Here is a 22,069-nt window from a genome sequence, read left to right as displayed (position 1 = left end):
GATAGGGGTTGCTAAGCTGGATAGAGTGAGAAATGAGGAGGAGAACGGTGGTGGGAAGGGAGTTGGGAGATAGGGTTGATGAAAGAGTATTGGGATGGTTTGGACACATGGAAAGAATGAGTGAAGAAAGAATAGTAAAAGAGGTGTGGAAGGCAGATATGGAAGGAGTGAACATGAGGGGACGACGAAGGATGAGATGGATGGGGTAAAAGGGGCATTGGGAAAGAGGGGAATGTCTGTTGAGGAAGGATGGGAGAAGACAGAAAATAGGGATGAATGGAGAATGGTTGTGTATGAATGATGCTGTGATGCATGAAGGGGAGTGGGTGGGGGATGGGGGGGGGGTCAGAGAGTATGTGTGAAATATAGATTGACGCAGCCCAAAGGGATTTACTTGATATTCTCCATTTCTACTGGAGGGGATGGAGAGGTTGGGGTCACTGGTTTAATGAAGCAGCCTTGCTGTGGATATGCTGTGTCTTGCTGCACTGCTTCTGACCCAGGGCAGTGGACAAGATGCATGGATGACCTGTCATCCAGGAGGAGCCAAGATAAGAGGGAGGGAGGGAGGGGGGTGAATGGGAGTGTATGTGGGTATGGAATGGGTGGGAATGGATTTTATGTCTTTATTTTTTTGCTACCTCCCTTATAAGAGGGAAAAGCTTTTGGTATATGTATATATGTATGAGACACAGCGAAGAAATGTAATAGTAGAAGGTGAGGTCTTTGAAGAGGCCTCAGCTCAAGCTGAAATAATAGATGAAAGTTTCCAATCTGTCTTCACAAAAGAGAACAATTTTTGGGTCCAAGAATGGGAAATGAAGTTCAGTACCAAAAAATGCAAAGTACTGGAAATGGGCAATAGCAGCAAAAGGCCATCCTTAAACTATTCCTTGGGAAGCAAACACATTACAAAAGCAAAAGAGGAGAAAGACTTGGGAGTCTTGATAAAAGACAACTTGTCACCTGACAGACATATCAGTAGGATTGTGGGAGAGACATATGGACCACTGCAGAAGATTAAATTGGGGTTCCATTATTTAGATGAGATGATGAAAAAACTCATTGAAACTCTGATATGTCTAATATTGGATTATGTGTCAGTAGTATGGTCCCCACACAGAGTGAAGGATATAAGCAAGATTGAGAGAATACAAAGGGCAGCAACCAAACTGGTCCCCAGCCTGGCAGATAAACCATATGAGGAAAGACTAAAAGTACTGGGTCTACCAACTTTGAAAGATCAAAGAGAAAAAGGTGAAATTATTACAGTGTGGAAACTAAAGAGGATAGATTGCATTGATAGAAGAGATCTGATTAAAGATGGGAGGGATTTAAGAGGTTATGGAAGTAAATTAGGAAAGACTACATGTCGAAAGGATGTGAAGAAATACACTTTTCCATATTGATGTATATGTGGAATAGCTTAGAAAGTGATATAGCCCAAGCTCAAACAATACATGAGTTCAAATCTAAGTATGATAATTGGAAATCAAAGATATAGATTAAGTTAGAACTGTGCATGAATTTGAATCTAGGTACGTTAGAAAATGAGAGAATAGAAGACAGGACCTAACAAGTGTTGCTACTTAACTGTATACTACAATTAGGTAAATACAAACATGCACACACTAGTGACTTTGAAAAGGCCTAGACTGGAGTATGCTGTGACACTATGGTCACCCAGTACCAAAAAGAATACAGGAGTCCCTCAAATAACGCAGGGGTTAGGTTCCTGAAATTACTGTGTATGACCAAATCCGCGTATGCTGACATTCCATATTAAATACCAAGAACCGTATGTATGTGTATGTGTACGTGTGTGTGTGTGTGTGTGTGTAAGTGGTGTATGTATGTGGCAATTGTGGTGTATGTATGTGTTTGTGCATATATACATGTGTGTGTATGTGGCACATATGCATGTGTGTATGTGGCATATATACATATGTGTGTGTATGTGGCATATACATGTGTGTGTGTGTGTGTATGTGGCATATGTATATGTGTGTGTATGTGGCATATGTATGTGTGTGTGGCATGTGTGTGTGTGTGCGTGTGTGCATGTGTGTATGTGTCTGTGTTCACATGTACAAGTAAGCATGTACGTGCGTGTATCTGTGTTTGTATTTGTGTGTACACGCACGGGCATTCACAACATACACTGGTTGTCTAACACGTGTCTATGTGTACGTGTCTACACGTGTATAACCGTGTATTTGTCTGTTTTTGATCTCCCAAACCACCACCACAACAAGAACCTCATAAGAGAAATTAAGACACAACAAGTGCAGTCACTATCAGACTTATTAGTTGTGTTCCAAACAAAAGAAACATTACACTTCAACAGGTTAGGGTGGTAAAATTTCATGATAGCACGGCGCAGGTGGTGGAAGTGACAAGCTAAAGCTTGTTGGCTACCCCCCCTACCACCCCCTACTCCCCCTCTCCTCCCTCCTGCATCAGTACCTGGAGGTTGACACGTGACCGCAGGCAGCCACCCACGGCTATCCCCTCGCACCACACCCTTGTTTGAGCAGTTCCCAGTGTACATAATGACCGTGTTATATGAGGATCGACTGTATATGGTAAAATAGAAAGCAGTCACCACAAATGTTTGCGATGTTGCCACGTGTGTGCGTATGCGTGCCCGACTCGGCGCGAATTTTAAAACGGTTCTCTACATTTGAGATGTTTTTGAAATAAAATCTGTATATGATTGAATCCGTGTTATTCGAATCCGCATTATTTGAGGGACTCCTGTATAAAGGAAATATAGATAATCCAGAGAGCAATGATGAAGGTGGCCCCAACACTTTCAAAACTGTCATATGAGGAGAAATTGTCAAAACTGAAATTACCTACTCTGAAACAAAGAAGAGAAAGAGATGACCTAATAACCATCTACAGAATCATGAAAGGCTTGGAATTCCTTGATAGAGGAGACTTACTAAATTGGGATAAGAAAAATACTAGGGGACATGAAAAGAAATTAAAAAATGACAGCTATAGAAGTGACCTGAAAAAAAAAACAGCTTTTCACACAGAGTGGTGGATGTCTGGAACAAATTGGATGAAACAATAGTGTGTGCAAAAACTATACATGAATTGAAGAGCAAACTAGACAATGCAAGATACAAAGATGGGACACCATGAGCATAGCTCCCCTTCCTGTAAGATACAACTAGGTAAATACAACTAGATAAATACAAACATACACACACCAAAAGCCCTTTTTTCCTTATAAAGGAGGTTGCCAAGTTAAAGCACACACTCATTGCAGTTGAAATTATCCCATTATTATTTCCACATATCCCTCTAGTTCTGACCCTTGAAGAACAGTATGTTACATATTTTCTCCTAAAATATATGAGGTATAATAGACAGAAAGATAAAAATTTGAAAATCTTATCTCTAATCATCTCAACTGTTTAACTGTACATTTTCTTCTTTAATACAATATTTGCCGGAAGCACAACAAAAATGTTGAAGGTAAAGTATGGTAATTTTATACAGTGTGAATATGAAGTAGCCTTATACAGCTAAATGTGTTTATACATAGCAGCTTATGCAGCTTCACTGCAATAAATTATATTATCTAATGCCTCATAATATTTTTATTTTGTGATAAACAGTGAAAAATAAGCAATTTTTTTTATTATTTGCACAGTCTTGTAATAAAATAAGTGTTTCTTACTGACTCGCCTGATTATTTATTGTTGTTATTGTTGTTGTTGTTGCTATTGGTAAGCCCTCAATGTTAGAGAGTTACAAAGGAAACTGGCCTCTCTCAAGCTCACATCACAAGTTCTCCACCATAATGGACATGTGGTCATGTCAGTATGCTGTCAGTACTGAACAGTATAAATATATGCATGATTTTCTCTGAGGCAACCTGGCAAAATGGACATCTATTTATCTAAACTTAATTGTAATATACATGATAAGAGCTATGCTCATGAGTTTTTGTCTCCATTTGTCAAACTTTAAATTAATTTCAATTATTTGCACGGATTACCCCTTCCCCATTTGTTCCACAATTAATATATGTATGCATAGTTATATTCTTTAAAATATTTCTGTCTTCTTTCTCTCTCTCTCTCTCTCTCTCTCTCTCTCTCTCTCTCTCTCTCTATATGTATATATAAAATTATCTATATATATATTTATATATTAATATATATGTATAGATATAGATATATTTTCATATTCTCTTAATATTCTTTCATTCCATAGTAGTAATATATCCTCTCTGTCATAGTTCTAAAGATAGCTGTTGTATTGCCTTTCTCTTCTTTCCTCCAGTGTGGGCAATCCCAGTTTTTCTAATCTTTCCTCATACATTTTATCAGCCAGACTAGGGATCATTCTAGTAGTGGCCTTCTTAGGTACACATATTATTCATTTTCTTCTTTCTCTTTTTATAACTACTCCCTTCATCAGACACTCCATGTGAAACACATCTAACCTAGGTACCTAGGTACTGGGTTTCCATAGTATTCCTGTGTACTCCAGTCTTGGTCTTATCAGTGTGACTAGTATTTTGTTTACCATTACCTTATCCAAGTAATTAAAAGCCACCTTTATTGATCTTAATAAATTATAGGTTTCTTTGACTATTTTGTTTATCTGCTTGTTTGGGGACATGTCTTTGGTGATGATTACTTTTAGGTCCTTTTTGGAACCAACTTTCTTTACTTCCTTTGCGCTGATTTTATTTTGTCCTGCTATTTTTTTTTTTTCCTTCAAATTCCATTATACTATATTTTTTAATGTTGAAGTCCACTTTCCACTTCCAAGTCCATTCCCAGACCTTGTTCAGATCTCTCTATAGTGATTCACAATCTTTTTCTGTACTTTCTTTAGTAATTTTGTGTCATCTGCAAAGATCATGTAACATTCTACACCAAATTACTCAAGAGAGTTAAAACAGAAGAAGATTGCAGATCGCTGCAAGATGACCTGGATAAAGTATGGGAATGGAGCCAGAGGCATGAGATGAACTTCTACATCAAGAACTGTAGCATAATGGAACTTGGAAGAGGTAAAATTAGAGTTTTGGGAAAATATAGGATTGGAAACAAGGAAGTCAAAAAATTAAACTCAGAGAGGGTCCTAGGAGTAATCATCTCTAGTGACTTGACACCTGACAAACATGTAAATAAATTACAGTCGAACCTCGAATGCCCGGACCCTCGTATGACCGGTCGAAATGAACAAAGGGCGGACTTTTCAAGCAAAGTTCCCTATTTGTCCGGTAGGTGGCAGCGACGGCTGTACACGTGTACTCAAACCCGGCCCAGTCAAGCCGCCACCAGGGCTGCCGTTTCGTAGAATTTTGTACCAAAACATAGTAAAATAGCGGCATGTGGCAACTGCACAAGGACATGAAAATTTTTCTACATATCAGCGGGCTGTTAAAAACATTCAAAAACTCAAACTTTTGTTTAAAGATCGTAGAACTAGTTATCAAATAATAAATGGTACGTCAAAACAGGACTTTTATTGGTAATTGTGTTACTTATAAAATATTATACCGTGTAGAAAAAAATTCTATGCTAAAGTTTCAGCTTTCTTTTAGTGATGATAATATAAAAAAAAAAAAAATTATATCTTACTGAATCTGTTAGGGCATGGGGGCCTTATATACATTCAAGAATAAAAAACTAGAACCACCATTTTGTCAAAGTTTGACAAGTATATCTTGCTATGAAAGTCTGCACACGCCCGAGAAAAATGTATGCCCCGGTATGGCCACACTCCCATTCTACATGGCAGTGTAGAAAATGTGGCAACCCTGCCCGCCACCACTGTCCCTTGCGCATACCTTCCGATATTTACATACATACATATACCAAGGCTTTTTCCCCCTTTCAAGGGAGGTAGCCAAAAAGGGAAAGGCATAAAAACACTCCCACCCATTTCATCCCTAAATACACTCCACACCCCTCCCACCCTCCCTCTCATCTGAGCACCTCCTGGATGACGGGTCATCGCTGCACCTTGCCCACTGCCCTGGGTCAGAAGCAGTGTCGCAAGACACAGCACATCCACATACCCCGTCTGGGGTATTGGCTACTTGTTATTGTGGCAAAGTAGCATGCAGTCGATACTTTAGGGTCTATATGGGGTGCCCCTATGGACCAGAGCCACACATCATTTTGTCTATGATAGAAGAAAACTCTGTTCATAGAGAAATGATGACACTTTTATACTACGACTGTCCCTCCGTTATGCTGTCCCCCAACCCCTTGTTGCTGTCCTGTACCATTTCTCTGAGTATTCTCTTTCTGTGGTGGGGGAAAAGAATACTGCCACCAAGTATCCCACTTGGATTGTAAGAGGCGAGAAGAAAGGGACGGGGAGTGGGAGTAGGCATCCTTCTCCCTGTAGCCCCACAGGGCATATATCCTAAAAAAAAAAAATAATAAAAGATATTTACAGTGAACATAATAAAAAATAAAGTACAGTACACTGTATATACAGTACATTTACATGCCTGTATTACAGTTATTATTACAGAATTATTAGTATTATAACATTATTATTATAGTATTGTTATTATTTCAGTGTTAGAGTATTATTCTTATGTGTTTCTATGCCATATCATACATTACCTATACGTATACCGCTATGAAAATCTACGGGTGTTAGGGCGATATTTTCGATGACCGCACGTTTAGCATGACTGGACCATCCTTCCCCCCAATTAGTCCGGGCTTTCGAGGTTCAACTGTATTTGGAGAGACTTTCAACTTATTAAGATCAATGAAAGTGGCCTTTGATTACATGGATGAGATGGTTAAGAAAATGATTGTTACACTGACAAAAAAAAAAAAAAAAAAGAAAGAATCCAAAAAGCAGCGACAAAAATGGCACCCACACTATCAAATCTGACATATGAACAAAGATTGGAGAAATTACAGCTGTTAACACTTGAGCAGAGAAGGAAAAGAGGCGATTTGTTGACCATTTTCAGAATTATGAAAGGGATGGAAGTTCTCAATAGAGACAACCTATCAATTAAAATGGGACAAAAGAGAAACAAGAGGACACGAAAAGAAACTAAAGACAGTTACAGAAGAGACCTGAAAAAAAAAAAAAAAAATAGCTTCCCACATAGAATGATTGATGTCTGGAACAAACTGAATAGAGAAACAGCGAATGCCAGAACTATACATGATTTCAAGAATAAACTGGATGTGGAGAAATACGAAAACGGGTCACTAGGAGCATAGCTCCCATCCTATAAAATACAACTAGGTAAACTAGGTAAATACCGTCATCCATGTCATTTACATGGATGGGGTAGTGCGAGAGATAAATGCAAGGGTAGTGGGTCAGGGATTGGAGATGGTTAAAGAAAATGGAGAAAAGTGGGAGGTGAGCCAGCTGTTGTTTGCGGATGACACTGCACTTGTGACAGAATTGGAGGAGGGATTGAGGAAGTTGGTGACAGAGTTTGGGAGAGTGTTATAGAAGAAAGCTAAAGATAAATGTGGGTAAAAGTAAGGTGATGAGATGTACAAGGGGTGAAAGTGGCTGTAGACTGGAAGTGAGCATTAAGGGAGAGCGACTGGAGGAAGTGGATAGTTTTAGATACTTGGGTGCAAATGTGGCAGGAAAAGGTGGAGTGAAGGTGGAGGTAGAATGTAGATTGAGAGAAGCAAGTAAATGCCTTGGTGGATTAAAGAGTGTAATGAGGAATAGACATTTGGGAATGGATGCTAAGAGGAGACTGTATGAAGGAGTGATTATGCCAACAGCACTGTATGGGGCAGAAACATGGAACATAAGAGAGGAAGAGAGAAGGTGTTTGAGATGAGGCATCTGAGAAGTATGATGGGGGTTACTAGGCTAGATTGAGTGAGAAATGAGGAGGTGAGGAGGAGAACAGGGATGGAAAGGGAGTTGGGAGATAGAGTTGATGAAAGAGTTTTGGGATGGTTTGGACACATGGAAAGAATGAGTGAAGAAAGACTAGTGAAAGAGGTATGGAAGGCAGATGTGGAGGGAGTGAACATGAGGGGACGTCCTAGGATGAGATGGATGGATGGGGTGAAGGGGGCTTTGGGGAAGAGGGGAATGTCTGTTGAGGAAGGACGGGAGAGGACAGAAGACAGGGTGAATGGAGAATGGTTGTATATGGATGATGTTGTGATGCATGAGGTGGAATGGGCGGGTGGATGGGGGGTGAGTTAGTAAGTGTGAGCAAAATTTGATGCAGCCCGAATGGATTTCTCCCAGACTTCTCCATTTATGCATGGGGGGACGGAGAGGGTTGGGTCACCGATTTAATGAAGCGGCCTTGCTGTGGATGTGCTGTGTCTTGTGGCACTGCTTCTGACCCATGGCAGTAGACAAGGTGCAGTGATGACCTGTCATCCAGGAGGTGCCAAGATAAGAGGGAGGGTGGAGGGGTGTGGAGTGTATTCAGGGATGGAATGGGTGGGAATGATTTTATGCCTTTTTCCTTTTTGGCTACCTCCCTTGTAAGGGGGAAAAAGCCTTGGTATATGTATGTAGCAAACATTATCAGAGCCAGTATTGAACCTTGTGGGACTCCACTTATCATTTCTTCCCAAGTAGAGTTTATCTCTGAGCACCACTCATTTTTCTTTTATGCAAGAAATCTTTTATCAATTTCAATAGTTTTCCTTGTATACCTCCTGCTGTTTTGAGTTTTCCTAATTTTTTGTGTGGTACCGTATCAAATGCCATTTGTAAGTCCAGGAAAGCACAGTCTGCTCATCTATTCCTTTCTTGCATTATATCTATTAACCTTAGATAGAAACAGATCAAAGTTGTGCTACATGATCTTCCTTGTTTAAATCTGAATTGTCTCTGAATTAGTATATTGTTCTCCAGATGTTTAGTTCATATACTTGTGATAACTTTCTCACAAATTTTAGATATTGCACTTGTAAGGGAGGCCGGTCTATAGTTTGTTGGGTCTTCCTTGTTTCCCCCTTTATATATTGACACAATATTGGCATTTTTCCAATCTTCTGGAACCTTTCCTTTTTTGAGTGAGCAATCTATTATCTTATATATTTTGTCCATTAGTTCATCTATACATTCTTTTAGTATTCAGTTTGCAATTCTGTCTGGACTGTGTGATTTTCTGACATCAAGGTTCATTATTTGGTCCCTTATTTCTTTCTGTGTCACAATTATTTCTCGCATTGGGGGGAGGATCTTTCCCTCCTTCATCCCAATTGTATATGTTTTCTTTAATGAACACAGATTTGAAATTTTTGTTCATAATTTCAGCCATTTCTATATCCTCTGTGTATTTCATGTTCCCTTAACTTAGTTTTACTATTTCCTGTTTATCTTTTAGTTTGGTGTCTTTTGTTGAAAAGGGAATACTTGTATTAGTGTTATGAGTTCACCATTGTGTTATGTGTTATCTTCCCCTATTGTTGAGTAATCAGTAAGCATGGGTATTGTTGATTGTGTTGTCAGTTTTGTTTCTTGGATTAGAACTGTGGGTATATTGTGTTCATGTAGGAAGTGAAACAACTTTGTGTATGCTTGTGATTCCATTTATGTTTCATGTTTATGTTTAATATGTTTAGGTTATTTAAGACATGTGTTGGTGTTGGTGTATTTTTGGGAGCTGGCAGGTAAGGATGATTAGAGGCAGAGGTGAATGGATTGAGCTTGAGAGAAGTCTGAGAATGAGGGCTATGGTTAGAGTGAAGGGGCCTTGGGTAAAAGGGGAATAACTGTTGAGCAAGGAAGGGAGAGGGCAAGAGATAGATAAGAAAGGTTGTGGGTTGTGACTGGAGGATATAATTGGTTCAGCCTTAATGGATTTCTCCTCATCTTCTCTAATTACTCATGAGTGGATGATGAAGGTCATCATATAAATGAAGCAGTTGGGATAAACCAACTTTGGGTGTTGGGCCCTGATACTGTGGAGGTGCTGTCTTGCTGCATTGCTTCTGACCCGGGCAATGGGCAGGGATGGCCATTTATCCACAAGGAGCTAAGATAAAATGTAACACAAATGGAAGTTAGGTGGCTGTGGGTGGAGGGTGGATGTGTACCTTTGCTGGCTACCTCCCATATAAGGGGGAAAGAAGCCTTTTGGTATACAGATGAATAATGTTTTTAGTGCATGTATTGTTGTGTGATGGTTGCCTCTCCAGTTCCTTGTGTAGTAAGCAAAATCATTCAAATAGAAGATACAGAAACAAAAACCCACCTCATATAATATCTCATGAAAATGATAGGTATACTGTTCTACGCAAAAGCCTTCATCTGTACTCACCCATCTCATTGCATCAAATAAGCACAACCAAGTTAATGTAAAAAAATATATATAAATAAATAAATAATGCCAGTAGCATACTAATTAAATATCTACAACAGTCTACCACTTATAGCATAGAATAGAACCACAGAATTCACACACACAAAAACACATTCGATTACATAGATGAAGAGATGGTTAAAAAAAATAGTGGTTACACTGATAAGACCTAAACTAGAATATGCCGCAACATTGTGGGCACCCAGCACAAAGAAGAACATAAGAAAATTAGAAAGAATCCAAAGAGCAGCGACAAAAATGGCACCTACACTGGCAAATCTGACATATGAACAAGGATTGGAGAAACTACATCTGTCAACACTGGAACAGAGAACAGAAAGAGGTGATTTATTGACCATTTACGGAATTATGAAAGGGATGGAAATCCTTGAAAGAGATGACTTATTAAAGTGGGACAGAAGAGAAACAAGAGGACACGAAAAGAAACTAAAGAAGGACACTTTTAGAAGAGACCTGAAAAAAAAATAGCTTCCCACATAAAGTGATTGATGTTTGGAACAAACTGAACAGAGAAACAGTGAATGCCAAAACTATACACGATTTTAAGAATAAACTGGATGTGGAGAGATACAAAAACGGGTCACTACGAGCATAGCTCTCGTCCCGTAAAATACAACTAGGTAAATACAACTAAGTAAATACTTAGATCACAAAAGAAGCTCTGCAAGGCTGACCACCAAACTCCCTATTCCTCCAAGACCCTCTTATCTTATGCTTTGTCTTTTTGTAGAAAAAATGTAGAGTGCAGGATCCCTAGTCCCATCACTCCATATACTTAGTAATTTTTTATGACATGCATGGGAAACACAGAAGCCTAATTCTTTTCCACCCAACACAGGGGGATTCAGAAGAGGTAAAGGAGGGATGGCTGCAGTACAAAAAGTATCATAAATTCTCAATGAATTGAGATGATTATTTCTAATGTAGATACTATTTAATATAACTTTTAATTATTCATTTCTCCTCTGCAAAGTTCTTTATATTGGTGAATTCAGAATGGAAACATATGTCCACTTCAGCATGATTTTAATCTTTCTTATATACTTGTCCATCCACTTCTAACATGGATACTCTCTCTCTGTGTTTCAGCTTGCTACTTACATATCTATAGGACAGCTTAGGTTCATCTTTACATTTTTTCAATCACACCCCTGTTAAAATATCTTGTTATCTTCTCATCTAATTCTTGTACTCTCATTTCTGGCTTCCTTTATTCTTCTTTTTTCTTTATTGTTCTTCTCTTTGCCCACCTTTCCAATGCTTTATCTCTTTTGCTGTCTTACACCTTCTGTTAAATCAATCATTTTCTTGAAATTCTATCCTACTCATTATGTGTATATGTTTATTCATGTTAATATGATTGGACAGTTAAAATTGGATGTTAGTATGTATTGTGTTGTAGTAGTGTTCTGGGGTCTGACATGTTTGTGTGTTGATAGGTGGTCTTTCATATATAATGTGATAAGTGAATTGAGCTTTGTTAAGTGGATATTATGCATTTTGTGCCATGCATGTCAAAATGTTTACTCATATATAAAGCTGGTCTCCATGTGTAATCAATCTTTGGGCATTGTATATGTATCACCAGTGATTTGTTTGCAGTGCCTTGTTTTGTGTAACTTATAATTGATGGTATTCAGTGTTTGAAATGAGAAATACCCATGCTGGACTAGCATAGTCCAGTACTGACCAAATGTATTGTTTGTTCATTAGATTTTAGAGTCATTGTCTTGTGTGAATTCTACTCCATTGTTTGCTTTAAATTCATTATGGGATGTGTTATATTTGTATAATATCAGTTTTATATGATACAAATGTCAGTGAGGTATTGATGTGATACCAAATATTTTTGTCTGGTGTGTATGTGTGTTTCTTTTTGGCAGGAGGTAAAGATGTTTTATGGAGAATGTGTATGACAGGGTTGAGAGGCATTGTGAACTGTATTGCAGATGTTTGGGATTGCTGGAATTTTGTAGAAGACAGTTTAAAGATTTTACTTAAGTAGTAGTGCATGTATGAAGGTCTGGAATGGAGAGAACATTTACCTAATTGTAGTATGCAGGAAAGGAGCAGTGTTTGTAGGGTCCTATATTCTATTCTTTAATTTTCTAACAGACCTAGACTCAAATTCATGTACAATTCCAACTTAATCTATATCCTTGATTTTCAATTATCATATTTAGATTTGAACTCATGTATTGTTGGAGCTTGGGCTATATAATTTTCTAAACTATTCCACATATTTATGCATCTATATGTAAAACTATATTTCTTCACATCCTTTCAACATGTGGTCTTTCCTAATTTACTTTTCTAGTACTTTGCATTTTTTGGCATTGAACTTTATTTCCCAATCTTGGCTCCATGCAAAAATAGTATTTACCCAGTTGTGCTCGTGGTGACCCGTCTTTGTATCTTTCAGCATTGAGTTTTTTCTTAAAATCTTGAATAGTGTTTGCACACACTTCCTTTATCTAAATTATTCCAGGTATCCAGCACTCTGTGTGGGAAGCTATTTTTTTCAGATATCTTCTATAGTTATCCTTTTTAAAAAAAAATTCGTGTCCTCTTGTTTTTCCATTGTCCCATTTTAGTAAATCATTCATATCAAGGATTTCCATTCCTTTCATGATTCTATAGATAGTCAGTAGATCTTCACTTTCTCTTCTCTGCTCCAGTGTTGGTAATTCCAATTTGGATAATCTTTGTTCGTGTGTTGATTTGGAAAGAGCTGGTGCCAACTTTGTTGTTGCTCTCTGTATTCTTTCTAATTTCTTTATAATCTTTTTAGTGCTGGGTGTCCATAGTGTTGCTGCGTATTCCAGCTTTGGTCTTATTAATGTAACTAATATTTTTTAAATCATTTCTTCATCCAAATAGTCAAATGCCACTTTCATTGACCTTAACCCCTTCCATACGGTGCCGCACACATAGGCGTCATGGGGAGCGAGTGTATTCGCGAGGCTGCCATATCGGCGTCTTGATTATATTTATTGTAGTCGCCCCTCCATAATGACATTCTTTCTAATTCTTTTGTAATCGCATTTTCTATGGTTATCAAAATTCACGGGTGAAGAGAGAACGATCGATATAAGCGGTGACTATATTTTATGATGTGAGTATTATTACGACACGTCGTACGGCTGGCATTGGCTGCTGCCACCGAGATCTAAGTCCATGACGCCTACGTGTGCGGCACCGTATGGAAGGGGTTAATAGGTTGAAGGTTTCTCTGACTGTTTTGTTGATATGTTTGTCCGGTGTCATGTCTTTCCTGGTTATTACTCCAAAGTCTCTTTCTGAGTTCATTTTTTTGACTTCACCAATTTTATAATTTTTTGATATTCTGTTTTTACTTTTTCCAAACTCCATTATACTAAATGTTTCTTGATATTGAAGTTCACTTCCCACTTTTGAGTCCATTTCCAGATTTTGTCCAGGTCTAATTGTAATGATTCACAATCCTCCTCTGTTCTTACTTTCTTTAGTATTTTTGTGTCATCTGCGAAGAAATTCATACAACACTTTACTCCACCCATGTTATATGTGTCTTGTGTGCTTGTGTGATGGTATGGGATGTGTGTTTTTTTCTTCTATTTGTTGGAGTTTGTTGATATTGTTCTATTGGTGTTTTGGTGTTTGAACTACTTCATGAATGGTGGGTGAATTTGATTTAGATTTTTTTTTTTTATATGTTATCTCAATTATATTAATTTGCTTTTCCCAATTTTTTTTTTTGTTGTTTATCATATTTGTGATTTTTGTTTGTTGTATTTTTTTTTCTCTTGTTCTTATAATATGAATTGTGAATGTATGATTTTTCTGTTGATACCTGCTGTGTAAGTACTCTGTCTTGCAGCATTGCCTTTCACCAGAGCATTGTGGCAGGGACAGGATGACATTTCATCCATGAGGTGCTGAGATAAGAAGGACATGAGATAAAATTTTAATGTGTGTAAATTGGGTGTATACTTTGACTTGGCCACTCCCTTCCAAAAGGGAAGGGGGTAACAACAAAATGGACCTTTGTATTGACCTAATTATAATAGTATACAGGAAAGGAGTAACTTTCATTGGGTCATGTCTCCTACTCTCCAATTTATTATACGCAGCCTCAAATCCATGAACAGTTGCAACTTAATCTATATCCTTCTTTTTCAGTTACCATATTTAGGTTTAAATTTGTGCATTGTTCAAGCTTGGACTATACCACCTCCTAAGCTATTCCAAGTATTTATACATCTATATGGAAAGTTGTATTTCTTCACATCCTTTAGACATGTAGTATTCTTTAATTTGTTCTCATGATCTCTTAAAGTTCTCCTATCCCTAATCAAGATCTCTCTCCTGTCAATGCAATCTATCTCCATTAGTGACCTTAATACTGTAATCATATCATCTCTTTCTCTTTGATCTTTCGAAGTTAGCAGACCCAGTACCTTTAGTCTTTCCTCTTATGGTTTATGTGCCAGTCTGGGGACCACTTTTGTTGCTGCCCTTTGTATTCTCTAGATTTTGCTCATATACTTCACTCTGTGTGGAGACCATACCACCGACACATATCCCAGTCCTGGGAGGATCAGGATTTCAATTATTTTTTTCATCATCTCTTCATCCCTATAGTGAAAAGCCACTTTAATCATCTGCAGCAGTTAATACATTTCTCCCACAATCCTTCTGATATGTGTCAGGTGACAGGTTGTCTTTTATCATCACTCCCATATCTTTCTCCTCTTTTATTTTTGTAATAGTCTTTTCCCAAGGAATAGTTTAAGGATAGTCTTTTGCCACTATTGCCCATTTCTAGCACTTTGGATATTATAGTATTGAACTCTATTTCTTATTCTTGGCTCCATGCAAAAATAGTGTCTAGATCTTTTTGCAACAGCGTACACCACCTCATTTTTCTTCTCATGATTTTTGCAGATTCAGTAAACATGTTAGCATAGCTTGTTCCTTCCATCTTGTTATTGACATAGACAAGAAACATTATTGGCACAAGCACTGAACCTTGTGGGGTTCCACTAGTTACTGCCCTCCATCTTGACATCTTATCTTTTACTATTGGCCCCATGTATCTTTCCTTCAAAAATTCTTTCATCCATGTGATTTGTTTGGTGCAAAACCAATGAAGATCAAACTCAAATCTCAAAATATGGTGTCCAAAATAATGAACACCAGGAAATTAGCAAGTGCAGAAAAATAAAAGAAAATATGGGTAAGAAGGCACAACAGAAGAAAGAGGGAATAATAAAAGATAAGAATAATGGTACAAGAAGCCAAAGGGGAGAAAAAATGGGAAGAGGACCAAAAAGGAAGTGAATAATTGTTATTGGAGAATGGTAGATCAGAAAGTGAGAAAACGGTACATAAACTAAAACGTAGAACCTTAGAACAAGGGTTGGTAACCTCTGGCACGTGTTCCAAATGTGGCATGTGACAGGGTTGACCCTGGCATACCAGCTGGTTTTGAATTTTTTTTGCAGTACAGTTGAACCTCGAAAGCCCGGACCCTCGTATGACCGGTCGAAATGAACAAAGGGCGGACTTTTCAAGCAAAGTTCCCTATTTGTCTGGTAGGTGGAAGCAATGGCCGCACACGTGTACTCAAACCCGGCCTAGTCAAGCCGCCATCAGGGCTGCCGTTTCGTAGAATTTTGTACCAAAACATATTAAAATAGCGGCATGTGGCAACTGCACAAGGACATGACGAAATTTTTTCTACATATCAGCGGGCTGTTCAAAACATTCAAAAACTCAAACTTTTGTTTAAAAATCATAGAACTAGTTATCAAATAATAAATGGTACATCAAAATATGACTTTTATTGGTAATTGTGTTACTTATAAGATATTATACCCCAAAAGATACGTTTTTACGGTGTAGAAAAAATTTCTACGCTAAAGTTTCAGCTTCCTTTTAGCGATAATAATATAGAAAAAATAATTTTTATATCTTACTGAATATGTTAGGGCATGGGGGCCTTATATACATTCAAGAATAAAAAAACTAGAACCACCATTTTGTCAAAGTTTGACAAGTATATCTTGTTATGAAAGTCTGCACACACCCGAGAAAAATGTATGCCCCGGTATGGCAACACTCCCATTCTACACGGCAGTGTAGAAAACGCGGCAACCCTGGCCGCCACCACTGTCCTGCGTGCATACCTTCCGATATTTACAGTGTACGTAATAAAAAATACAGTACAGTACACTGTATGTACAGTACATTTACATGCCTGTATTACAGTTATTTTTACAGAATTATTAGTATTGTAGTATTATTATTACAGTATTGCTATTATTACAGTGTTAGAGTATTATTATGTGTTTCTATGCCATATCATACATTTCCTATACGTATACCGCTACGAAAATCTACGGGTGTTAGGCGATATTTTCGATGACCGGACTTTTGGCATGACCGGACCGCCCTTCCCCCCTATTAGTCTGGGCTTTCGAGGTTCGACTGTATTTACCTAGTATTATACGGGAAGAGAGCTATGCTCACGGTGCTCATCTTTGTATCTCTCAGCATCAAGTTTTTTTTTTAAATTTTGAATAGTGTTTGCACACACTGTTTCATTGTCTAATTTGTTCCAAGTATCTAGCACTCTGTGTGGGAAGCTGTTCCTTTTCAGATCTCTCCTGTAACTATCCTTTTTTAGTTTTTTTTGTGTCCTCTTGTTTTACCATTATCCCATATTAACAAGTCATTCTTATCTAAGACTTCCATTCCTTTCATTATTCTGTAGATAGTCAGCAAGTCTCCTCTTTTCCTTCTTTGTTCCAAAGTTGGTAATTCTAGTTTGGACAGTCTTTGCTCATATGTCAGTTCGGAAAGAGTTGGTGCTAGTTTTGTTGTTGCTCTTTGTATTCTTTCTAATTTTTTTATATTCTTTTTGGTACTGGGTGTCCATGGTGTTGTTGCGTACTCAAGTTTTGGTCTTATTAGTGTAGTTAGAATTTTTTTTATAATTTCCTCATCCAAATAAGCAAACGCCACTTTAATTGACCTCAATGAATTGTAGGTTTCTCTGAATATTTTATCAGGTGTCATGTCCTTGCTGATCATCACTCCAAGATCTTTCTCCGACTTAACTTTTTTCACCTCTTCACCAATTTTGTAATTTTTTTTATTATATGCATGTGTATATGGATATATTTGGAGAAGTAGGGATGTCACTTAACTTAGACCATGAGGACCAACAAGAATTAACCGGTCATCCACAAGATTAACCCATTGTAGTGTCCGATAAACAGACATGCACATTAATTAATAGGAACTAGTGTAGTATAGCCAACATTGCTCACTACAAGCTGGGTCAAAACTTAGGAATAGGGAAAGAGATTGAAGCCTCCGACTGGGTATCGTGATACAAGGCATGGGTTATGTGTATGTGATTTTGTATTCTTTGTGTTATGGCCAGTAGATACTGGTGTAGGTAACCTGCTTTCCTTATCGAAGATTAACTCAGTCCATGTGTCTAAATTATGTGTTCATGCTACCATAGTTTCAAAGTGTATTAAATCAGTTGGTCCATAGTCCGAGACTCTTATGTTCATTGTAGTTGTATTCAACTGTAGTAGGTTAAAGTACATGAGAGCCAATAACTTAGAAATTCAAATAAAGATTTCAAATTTAAATAAAAGCATTTAAAAAAAAAAAAAACATATTACATGGGTTCTCTGGGTTTTGGACGAGTGAGTTACCCATGCTGGGTATGTTTCTAGACAGGAAAACATGGATGTGTTAGGGGTGGAAAGGGGGTCTTGTTCTTGTTACTGTGTACTACACCCAAGCCATGCAGGTTTGGTGAATAAAAAAAAGGAGGGTGAGGGCACCACATGATTTACGTTCAGTTCGAATTACGATCTTATTGATCTCAGGATATCCTATATAAGCATACAAATCAATGCATAGATATATGAAAAAGAATAATTTTGGCATTACACTAATATATATCCTTTCTCCTTCCTATCCACACATTCTTCATGCAGCATGTTTGACGTATGTGAAGGCTTTTGTAAGGGGCTATTATGAATACCTGTAAATGGTGCTGCATGATGATCATTAGAAAGATTCATCCACCTGTCACATCTTCAGAACTTGTTACTCTGCCCCTCCCCCCCAAAAAAAAAAAAAAAAAAAAAAAAAACTCGTCTAGAGGAGGTGTAGTAGTCCAAAGGGGATCATACTCAATTGCTGGACCAGGCCCAAGATCTCTTTATTAAATTCAATTGGATTTCCTTCACCTTTTCATATAAGAAGAAATGACAACTTGCAACTGCTCCCCTCATCCTACCACCATTATTTGGTGACAGAAAGAGTCCTACACCAAACAATACAACATTTCAAAGTACCTTCCTGGAGAGATCTAAGAGTGGACTCAGGGACCATTGCCTCTGTGGAGTTGTGTGTTTCCATTCAATTAAATTTTATGCTGTAATTGTTATACTTATTCAATGCGTATCATGTTCATATTTTTATAATGAAACAGGAATTTAAACTATGAAAATAGGTTGAAAACTTGTGCACATAGTGTGTTTCAGATATAATGTTTAGTCACCTGGCACAAGTTAATGTGGTAGTAATCCTTATCTTTTTGTATATGATTTTAATGACTGACAGAATCAAGATAAATTGGATGTTCTGGTATATTCCTTATATTCCTAGGGCTGTTTTTGCATGACTTAGTAATGGAGTTTTTAAAAAACCTTGATGTGATTAACTAGTGATTAAGATTGAAGTAGTGTTAGAGTTTTGATACCCAAAAGGTGTGTAGAATTTATTTAAGACATTATCACAACCAGTGATCTTTGGCTTTCCAGGGAATCCTTGATGGTGAAGAGGACGTCTTTTGTAAAAGAGTGCTGTCCACTGGATCCTATGGATCTGATAGTGCTGAAGAGTTGAAACAATTGCTGTTGGATACTCTTAGTAGATTTGCAGCTGCAGTTAACAACTTCCTTATTATGTACTCCAGAGCCTTCAGAGTTGACTATACAGTGGAACAAACAGTTGATGCATCACAAGGTAATTCAGTCTCTCATAAGATTCAAATAAGATTTTCAGCACTCATGACAGTAATTGCTGATGTGAAACACTTGGTTATTTATTGCATGGTTATGTGCAGTCACTCCTATAGGAATTGTTTTTGAGTATCTCTTCAGAGCCCCATGTTTATTTATCTATTCATTTATTTTACTATTGCTGTCCCCCTTTTCTGCTGCTGCCTTAAGTATATCTTTTAACACTTTTAAGGATCTACCTCTTCCATATTTAATCTCTGTGTCACAGGAACATAGAAAAAGGGAGGAGAAGGAAAGCTTAGAGTGGTAAAGAATGCATTCAAGGAGGCACAAGAAAAGGACAGCAAAAATAAAAAAAAAAGCAACTTGGCAATCCTATTTGACTGGATATTTGTCTCTAAATTAAATGAAGACTGTATGGCTTATGTCTGCAGAAGTGCCCTTTAAGCCCCTAAAATATTGACCATCATTATGCAGTCAGTAATGTAGTATGGGTGTCAGTAACTCCCCTACATATAGATATTTAAATATTTGAACTTTCATATACAAAGGTAGTAGTCAAGTAACTAAAAGAATATATGAATGAATGAAAAAATTAAAGATTTTAGCATAAATTCAAATGTTAGTTGGCAGATGCAGGGATGACCTGTCATTCTCATATGAGGGAATGAGAGGGGAGGGGTGGAAAGGGTGGTGGAGGGGAGTGAAATGGATGGGAATAGGTACTATGTGCCTCTAACCTAGCCACCTCCCTTACAAGGGAGACAAAGCTCTTGGTATATATAGATAGATAGAATTTTAAACTATTCTCAAATATATTTAATGAAATACAGAAATGCAAAGTATGGTAATATGATGGTAACTCTTTAAGTTGGAAAGAGTTTAAAGGAACAAATGTAATGAAAGTTTTGTAATACTTTTTATATTTATAATACAATACTTTATGATATTTTATAAGTTTTGTCCTATGAGAAGTCAAGGCTTAAGAGAGTTTAGGAGGAGTTTTCCAAACAGAACCCAAAGGTTTGGGTCTTTAATAGGCAGTATGTTTATGAGAAGGAAGATTGATGTGTTGGCAATAAGTGAAATGAAGTTGAAAGGGAGGGGTGAATTTGAGTTTGGGAGTGTCGTGGAAAGAGTGTCAGGGAGTAAGGAGAGGATGGAGGGAAGGGGTGGCTTACTAGTAAGTGTGTGGTGGAATGGAAGGAGGTTATTTGTTAATGATATTTTGATGCAGCCCAAAGGGATTTCTTCCTGCCTTCTCTTTTTCTGCACAAAGGGACGGAGAGGGGGGAGGGGTCGCCGATTAAGTGAAGTGGCCTTGCTGTGGATGTACTGTGTCTTGCTGCATTGCCTCTGACTCAGGGTAGTGTGCAGAATATAGGGATGACCTGTCATCCATGAGGAGCTAAGATGAGAAGGAGGAAAGGGTGGTGGATGGGAGTGGAATGGGTGGGAGTGGGTATGTGCCTTTTGACTTGTGTACCTCCCTTGTAATGGGGTAATATCCTTTGGTATATAGATGGATTGTAATACAAGTGTAAGGGAACCATTCCCATACCCACCCATCTTTCTTTGTGGATAAAGATGTAAAAATTAGAGAGAAAAAAAAGTTATGATGAGACCTTCAAAGTATAAGAAATTGGTTCTGTGAAAATAAGTTTTTCTGCATCTCTTAGAATTATAGTTTCAATATAGTTTCTTTTTCTTTTTCTGTTAGTTGAATATAGAGAATGGTTCCTTAATTATTTTTTAAAATGAAAAATTCATATACTCCATTTTAGATCTGCGGGAAATTACTGATGTCCGTGAACAAGTTGCTGTGCGTATGTGTGCCATACATCGCTTGAATATGGACTGGAAGTATGATGAGTATTTTGTGGAGGTCCAGCTGATGCATGGGTCCCGCAATGTCGGACACCCTGTACATTTTCCTTCTCAAAAGGTTACTGAAGATCCAAAATTTTATCCCAAAGTTATTTTTGACAAAATGTAAGTACTAATCATAGTAGCCTTTATCATTTAATGATAATAATTATTGGATTTAATTTCATAAATACATACATATACCAATGGCTTTTTCCCACTTACAAGGGAGGTAGCCAAAAAAACTGGCATAATATCCACTCCCACCCATTCCATCCCCACATACTCCATTCCCATTCACCCCCCTCCCTCCCTCTTATCTTGGCTCCTCCTGGATGATGGGTCATCCCTGCATCTTGCCCACTGCCCTGGGTCAGAAGCACTGTACAAGACACCACACATTCACAGGAAGACTAACCAATTCTCTTTGTTCCTAAACCTGTTGATACCTTTACCAAAACACTCAATATTGTTTACTTCTCTATCCCTCTTTACCCTTGTTCTCCTTGTTTTCTGTGTCTAAGTGATGCACTTATTACAGAACTGGTAAGTAACTTCTTGTTGAGTTATTAAAACTTTTCTATTGTTATTGTTACACCAAAGGTATTCATAAATAATTTTTGTGTTTTTTTCAAATATCATATATTTCATCAACTCTCATTATTTAAATTATCACAAAACTAAGTTCAATTTCACAATACCAGAAAATAGGAAAATGATTAAAGAAATATATTAAATCAAACCTGACACTTAAGCCACCCCCTTTTTACTGGTAAAGATACACAAAGAAGAAGAAGAAGAAGAAAAGAAAAGAAGAAGAAGAAAAAAC

The 22,069-nt window shown here is 37.6% G+C and overlaps 1 protein-coding gene across 3 annotated transcripts in view; it reads left to right on the top strand.

Annotated features, from left to right (window-relative positions):
• Nucleotides 1-22,069, top strand: part of Pi3K68D (phosphatidylinositol-4-phosphate 3-kinase catalytic subunit Pi3K68D) — a 119,514-nt gene that overhangs the window by 44,076 nt on the left and 53,369 nt on the right. For all 3 annotated transcript variants that reach the window (XM_076184611.1, XM_076184610.1, XM_076184609.1), the window contains 2 exons: nt 19,174-19,378; nt 21,159-21,366. In XM_076184611.1, the coding sequence (XP_076040726.1) occupies nt 19,174-19,378; nt 21,159-21,366 (413 nt within the window). The remainder of the gene's footprint in view (nt 1-19,173; nt 19,379-21,158; nt 21,367-22,069) is intronic.

This window comes from Oratosquilla oratoria, chromosome 4, assembly GCF_046742065.1.
Source record: "Oratosquilla oratoria isolate Oo_2021 chromosome 4, ASM4674206v1, whole genome shotgun sequence".
Taxonomy (NCBI): Eukaryota; Metazoa; Arthropoda; class Malacostraca; order Stomatopoda; family Squillidae; genus Oratosquilla; species Oratosquilla oratoria.
The sequence above is the reverse complement of the archived record's forward strand: the minus strand, read 5'-3'. Positions and strand labels throughout refer to the sequence as shown.